Source organism: Centroberyx gerrardi, chromosome 14 (genome assembly GCF_048128805.1).
Source record: "Centroberyx gerrardi isolate f3 chromosome 14, fCenGer3.hap1.cur.20231027, whole genome shotgun sequence".
NCBI lineage: Eukaryota > Metazoa > Chordata > Actinopteri > Beryciformes > Berycidae > Centroberyx > Centroberyx gerrardi.
This window is the reverse complement of record NC_136010.1, coordinates 10,294,431-10,302,080: the sequence shown is the minus strand read 5'-3', so window position 1 is coordinate 10,302,080 and position 7,650 is coordinate 10,294,431. Positions and strand designations below refer to the sequence as shown.

The window sequence follows — 7,650 nt, the reverse complement described above, 5'->3', positions numbered from 1 at the left end:
TCATGTAGGCCAGGAGAGGAGGCTGCCCGGCTCCTTGGCTTTCATCCGCAGCGCCACCAGGCCCGTCGGCTTGTATTCAGTTTCGGGCCCCTCGAGGGACGGCGGCCCGAGGCTTCCCGGGAAGCCGTGGAGCGAGTAGAGGCCGTTAATGCCCGGATGGTGCGGCGGGTGGTGGTGGTGCGGGTGGCTGGGAGACGCGGGCATGCCCATGAAGCCGGGCAGGTTGCTGTGGGGGTGGGAGTAGGGACTCATGCAGGACGAGGGGATGGAGTCGGCACCCAGGACGCAACCCCCGCCTGAAGCACCGCCTCCTCCTGAAGCCGCCCCCGGCCACAGGTTGCCCTGCATCTAGACAGGGAGGGGATTAGGGTGAGAAACTGTGAGGAAAAGGCCTTTGGATTTCCATGGAAGGGATATGCAACTGTTTCCTACTTTGTTATGAACACATACTCTGACAAATAGTTATAACACTGGACAACTACTGTATTTCTGTGTTTCTGTCTATGCAGGCAACTTCCTGATTGAGCTTGCTCTGTGTCAATTGTGGCATTTCAGTGATAAAGCAATTCCTCACAGTGGGGGCAATAAAGTCCTACTACTACTACAACACGAATGATGTTATTTGTGATCAGACTGCGGTGGCCTACCTGGTATGTATCATGCCGAGGGAGAAGAGAGATATCATATGTAGCAGCAAAGTGGTTGCGCACCTCCTGGATCTTCCCATAGCGTTCCCGTTTCCTCCACTTGGCTCTGCGATTCTGGAACCAAACCTAACGAATAAAAACATGACATTGAAAGGCAGAAAATGTACATAAGTCTAGAAATGTAATGGCCTATTTTGGAAGACTTTTGGAAGACGACACACGTTGCCTTATTGAGGTTATCATAAATTCTCTTTTGATAATAGTTGTGAAATGAAAGGGTGTAAAGGAAGATGATGTGAAGTGCAGTGTACAGCAGTTGGCCCGACACACACCTGAACCCGCGCCTCAGTCAGCTCGGTCCTGAGGGCCAGCTGCTCCCGGGCGTACACGTCAGGATAGTGTGTCTTCTGAAACACTTTCTCCAGCTCCTCCAGCTGAAAGGTGCTGAAGGTGGTGCGATTGCGCCGCTTCTTGTTCTTGCCCGACAGGTCGATAGAGTCGGCGATAGAATCCCCCTGTATGCCGCCGGTTGGCTCTTTCAGCTTGGCACAACAGTCTGAGCCAATCACAGGATAGCCCATGGTTTTTGGAGCCGCTTTCTCTCTGACTGAGGCATGCAGGGCACACAGAAAGCAGAGGCAGACATTTATAAAGATATACAAAGATTAGTATAAATGTATAAATCTGTATGTGTAAATCTGAGCATTTTTCATTGTTCATTCATTGATTAGCTAGAGTCAAACCCCAGGATATATTGAGTGGGAGGCAGGGAAACACAAATGCATTCATACGTATAAGTAATTTAGGTCTCCAACATGTCTTTTGAATCTGGGAGGAAACCAGAGCACCCAGAGGAGACACACACGAACACGGGGGAGAACATAAAATCTCCATGCAGAGAAGGCCAGGGCCGGGAATCAAACCCAGATCCTTCTTGCTGTGAGGCACCAGCGCTAACCACTGATCCACCGTGCCGCCCCCTTTTCACTGTCAATATTGCTATTTGAAGTCTGTATCAAAAATAAAGTCTACTACCGTCACACAGCAGTCAGATTTTTAAGACCGATGCATATCAATGCTATACATTGCAAAAAAAAAGCAGTCTATAACTGTATTGTGAATAATACACAGGGTATCACATCAAAGGTTCAGCTTGACTGAGGAGGTATCATTAAATGGTCTGGCAGGGGAAGTTTTGTTAGAAAATAGCAATCTTTCCCATATTGTTTCTGTGCTTCCCCATTTGATCCCAAAACAAGAGACGCCAAGAGATGAGGCTGAACTGTGAGAAGCCTGAGAGAAGCAATATACAACTCTGAACTCCACCGGTCTCCTTTGCCTTTAGCTGAGCTGCGTTTTAATTAGATTTGCCCAGGCACACCATACACTGAGTGGGTCTGGTTGGTGTTTGCCTTCATAGCTCTCCTAAATTGGCTTGAATTAAAGCCACAAACCAATAAGTAGACTAAGGAGTTTTAGGTTCACAGAGATTAAATGTTCACCTTTGAGACAGATACATCCATTTCTTTTATGTGTATGTTATTGTAATTTTTAAAAGTTATTCAGTGAAAATGCTTGGACCATATCAAAATATCCACATGAAAAAGGATATAGCACTGAAAGATAATACAGCTATATCTGACAATGCATCTGATTGGTTTAATTAATTAGTCACATTTTGCGCTTTAATTCTTGTAGTATGCACGGCAGCAAGAGGAAATCTAACGCCATTATTTTCCTTCATTCTGACAGACCATGAAAAGCGCTGCTCCCCTCCTGCAGTGTTTGGATGTTGTTGTCCATGTTCATTATGTCTAAGCCTGGGCTCCAAAATAAAATCTCCCTCCATCTATCTGCAGGCGCTCGCAGGGGAGAGTTGAGACACTACTTTGCTATTCTCTTAATTCAATATTGGGCCCAACCGAGAGCACTTTTCATTGCAACATTAATTTCCTCGTGTCCATTAGATCCAACCTCACACCACAGTTCATGCTGAAAATATTCTCCGTCAAGATTGCAAACTATGGGGCCACAGGACATCGTATAGCTTTTACCCTGTCAAGAACCCACATCCGCTCTCCCCCCACTGCAATGTAACTGGAGAGCTATGTGAAATGCAGGGCAGGACATATAGAGGATAAATTCAAAATGTACAAAACTAGCCAGGAATATCATGAAAGTATGGAGCAATTTTAATATACATCGTCATGGTAGAAATTTGAGCTGCTCTTTTCCTGACCTCTTGTTCTGTATATGAAGTTCTACACTATAAAAAAGGGATTTTCAGAGTTAGTTTGTGGGCAAAATGGAGCTTTAGACAATGAAGAACAAGTGTTTCTTCTTGGCTCTCTACTGGATGTTATTGGTTCTACATTTATCTGCTAAAGTTCTTGAGTGGCAGTGCATAATTTATCTGCTATAGTTGTTATCTCCAAACTAATAATGCTAATAATGGTGACGTAGTTTAAGCCTCTAATTTTGGTAACCAGAAGTTTGAACTTCACTTGAATTTACCTGTTGTTTCCATCACAGGGTTTAAATAGTTGTGGAATGATTTTTATATTTTGGAGAAATAAGAATAATATTTTTGTTTGTAGCATGTTTCTATGTATATGTAGCATTTATGTAGCACCTTAATAAAGACATTCAAGTGTCAAAAGTCCCCTATATAATTACAAGAAAAAGAGACACTATTTTGACCTATTAAGCCCCTTTTATTCTTAGAGATAGTGCGGCACTGACATAGTTTTGGGCATTTCTTATTGGAAAAATGTACAATATAAAAAAATAAGTAATTCACTGTGAAAGAGTTGTATAAAATTGTAGATATTATATTGCAAGTTGTAAAAGCTATATGAAAGTCGACTGCAAAATGAAAATAAAATGTAATGAAAATGTGAAGAAGGTTGAAGGGTTTCTCACGGCTGTCCTGCCATCTCTTAACCTTCCTCTCACTATAGACAAAACAGGAAGACATGTTGTCTGATTGAAGGTGCCCGAGTCCCGAGCGCTAAAACGGTTCACTATTGAAGGACCAAGTGTGGACACACACACACACACACACCCACACACTCATACGTATATATATGTAGGTATGACTATGTGTGTGTATACGTATATACATATATACAGTATATAGCCTATGTATACATTTATATATATGCATGTATACACACAAAGCCCTATACAACAGTATATATTTCAGCCAATAATTAATTCAGTAAAACTAAATAGACACTGAACAATTGTGTGTGCACGAGCATGCATGTGTCTCTGTGTGTGTGTGTGTGTGTGTGTGTGTGAGAAAGAGAAAGAGAGACAGAGAGGATGGGGGAGCCATCACATGCCTTTTTTCTTATTTAAACAGAGTTTCAAAGAAAAGTCAAGAAAAGGCCATTTTCAAATAAGATAGCTCATATCGTTATCGTAACTAATTGTATAAAAAAATGGCTATTGGCTGACTTTGGCAGGAACATGAATCAAGCTGCTGTATATTATTCTGGACACAGATATCACAAAGACCGTATCAGCACTCATATCCCTTCCTCTGTTGCTCTGCAGGATGATCAACACCAATAAATAAAATTAAAGACCACATCATTGCTTCAGGCTTCGGTTCAACATACACAGTTGTTAGTTTTCTTCACAAGAGGAGAATTTGTTGGTTATTATGTCTGACAGCCTTGGAGTATAAGCCAGCTATCACAGAATTCATAAATATGTAATATCTGTCTTATTGTATATGAAAAAAAAAAAAATTTTGCAAATGAAGAAAATAAGAAACAATGAGTAGAGATGGCCTACAGGTTGAAATATGTCTTCATGTCTGTAGAGTGTCGGCCAATGGCGGATTTGGCCTAAAAGGCTTACAGCTAACTAATGACACACCCAACTTGCTGCCAGGCTGACCTTTAACCTCTCTCACTCTACATCAAGCCTAATTGACATGAAGAGTGTCAAGTGCAGAGAAAACTTGCTGACATTTTTATCACAACTTAGTCAGTAAAATTGTATTGCTATGTGTTTCCGTAGGTCTAATTATTAGTTGAAAAGAGTTTACAAAACATGTAAAATGCCTGGCTGTATCATGTTAGGCCTTCTGGAAAATATTTGGAAAATTGATCCGCCAAATTTGTGTCGCTTATACAAACTTTCTCACGAAATATTAAAATTCTGGCCCTTTGAATTTTTCTCACACAAAATCCATATTTTTATTTCTGTAAGGACTAAATGAGGAAATTTTAAAGTTCTTTCTGAGTCCAGGATTGACTTCATAACAAAATATTTTTTTTTGTTAATTTTATTTTTATCTTTGAAAAGTAAGTTATGGCTCATAAATAACTCCAAATAAAATCTGCATATTTGCCAGGCAAATATGTGTGTTATTTTCAATAAAAACACAAATCTAGCTCAGAGGAATAAATTAACAAGCAAACAAAAATAATAATCATAATTATTATTATCAATATTATTGTTGTTATTGTTATTATTATATTGATATTGCTGTTGCTCCTGCTGCTAAGGTCATTCTGTTTCTATTTATTTGTTAGCTGTGTTTTTCCTGTATATATTTTCCTTGGCTTACCTTCCGAGTTGCTCTCATAAAACGCCGGCTTCCCGGTTATTGCTCTCCCCTTTTGATCCTGGTTTATATTGTCCAAGTACTTGTTGTGTTTGGCCGGTGAGGCGGGGGGGTTCGCCGCGGCAGCGCCGTGCGTAAAGTCCGCCGGAGCATCTCCAAACCTTCCCATGGTGGAAGTGTAGAAATCCCCGCGCAGGCTGAGGCGGTGCGGGAGAGGAAGGTGCGAGCACTTCTGCAGTTCGTCGCAAGGCAGAAAGGAGCTAGAGCCATGTTCGAGTCCCGGAGAGTCTTCTGGCGTGGTCCTGCTTGTCTGCGAAGAGAAAGACAAACAACTTTCCGTCTCCATCTTACGGGTCCAGCACGCAGTAATGACTGGGCGCCTATAGTGTGGGCGCCTGAGTGAGAGCGCAACGGAGACTTTTTTTCCCTTCTGTTCATGTCAAGTGGGTGGGATTTAGCAGATCAGAAACAAAGACCCGTGAAACCGGGAGTGGAGTGAGTGTGTGTGTGTGTGTGTGTGTGTGTGTGTGTGTGTGTGTGTGTCTGTGGAGAGTGGAGAGTGGAGGATGGATGGGAAGTGTGTGTGTGTGTGTGTGTGTGTGTGTGTGTGTGTGTGTGTGTGTGTGTTGGAGGGAGGGGGGGGGGGGGGGGTGACAGCAGTCCAGCAGTCTGATATAATCCGCCAAAAATTCAATCACGTGTGGTTTCTGTCCCTCCAATTAACCATTTAATTCCTTTTTCATATATTGTTACAGTCACCAAAAACAAACAGGACAGGGAGAACCCGACAGCAGGCAGGACATTTTAGGCACGGAAAACTGAGCGAATGAAAACACGCCAAACTTTCACTGATGGACACGATGCGCCTTTCTGTTAAGATTTTTTAAATCTGGATACATTCAGGCATAATGGTTTTAAATATTTTTTCATTTTTGGTTATACTTTGTAAAATTAGAAAGGATTTTCAGACTTTTTCTTGCATTTTCTTAAAATGTCTGCATGCACAATTGAGAGTGTTTAACATAATAAAAAGCCCATGTATTCATTTTTTTCCTATAATTTAGATGAATTACTAGCCTACATTGTTGATAAAGCCACGGTCTAAAAAGTGTTTCCATTTAATTTTGAAAACACATACAGGGAGGTAGGCACTGATAAACAATGCTCCATAACAACTCAAATGGAAACTGGATAGACCAACAAAAAAAAGAAGAAAAGCCAATAACATCTTTGAGTATTTTAACCAAAAGACTAATCTAATTCTAGCACATCATCTTACATTAAACAAATGTGGAGAGAGAAAATGACATTTAGCAAACAAATAAAAGTTCTAAGTTCAAAAAGCGGCTGTGGTCGAGCTCAAACAGCCGAAGCTCGTTCATAAATGAGACTCAAATCCCGACGCAAACAGGATGCAAAGCTACAACGATATATGGGCCTAAACTGAATAATAATCACGCCAAACATTCAAAGAAATCCCCCGTAAAAGGACAATGTCATAATTAACTATTAATAAATTAATTTAGTTGCTGTCTACTGTGATTGACGTTTGTATTATTTTATTGATCACAATTATAGGCCTTAATTTTCGCTTAAAATAGTTTGGCATTACTCATGCAAAAAATAAATGGCATAATTATAGTAGCTATAGTTTTTTTTTAATTGTAGATTAGTTATTATCTATAATAGCCTATAATGATTTTTGTTTTTTACTTTTAAAATTATTAATCTAAACAAACTGATTATTCGATCGTGTAAACTTCAGAATAATGCAAAAGCAAACTTGACAGAATAAAGAAAGCTAGATATATCATTCATATTGCAAACCAATTAAATACAAAATTTTCGTTTCGTTAGCCTACATTACTGATGCGTCTGTCGCACAAAGGCCGATAGCCTATAGCCTAGTTCATATTTATTTATGTCACTTCGTCTATTCTTTGTCGTTTAACTGTGAACTGAGGCGCTGAAGCCCTGAACACTGAATAATATATCTTTCAGAAATGATGGAAACATAGCAAAACAATCCTTAGTCAAGATGGTCATAACATTTCCCTGCTTATTCCACTAAAATATAGTTTCAATAAATAACTTCCTTCTTAAATCTTTGTGCACATTTTCCTTTAATTTAACTGACATTTGTTTTCATTCTAGTCGTTAAATATAAAAAACTACAATATTTAAAGTAAAAACAGTGAAATCATGTGTTCTCTATGGCACAGAGCACAGAATGTGTTATTCATTTTTTAAACAAAATAATAGGTCTATTGCTAGCATTGACATGTAGCTGAAAACTGAGTGAATATTCTCATCCTATAATGCAGAGTGGGACTCAGCAGTGTATGATTAAAGGCTGCCTCTGAAGGCTGTTGATATTGACATGTTATCTCCAATCTGGCCAAACCACGTCTAAACACAGTG

The 7,650-nt window shown here is 40.1% G+C and overlaps 1 protein-coding gene across 1 annotated transcript; it reads right to left on the bottom strand.

The window, feature by feature from the left end:
- Nucleotides 1–5,575, bottom strand: alx3 (ALX homeobox 3). Its single transcript, XM_071903262.1, has 4 exons — nt 5,233–5,575; nt 980–1,254; nt 648–773; nt 1–348 (listed from the first exon to the last, which is right to left on the bottom strand). Exons 1-4 carry the CDS (start codon nt 5,573–5,575, stop codon nt 1–3), a joined length of 1,092 nt encoding a protein of 363 aa, XP_071759363.1.
- Between the last annotated feature and the right edge of the window lie 2,075 nt (nt 5,576–7,650).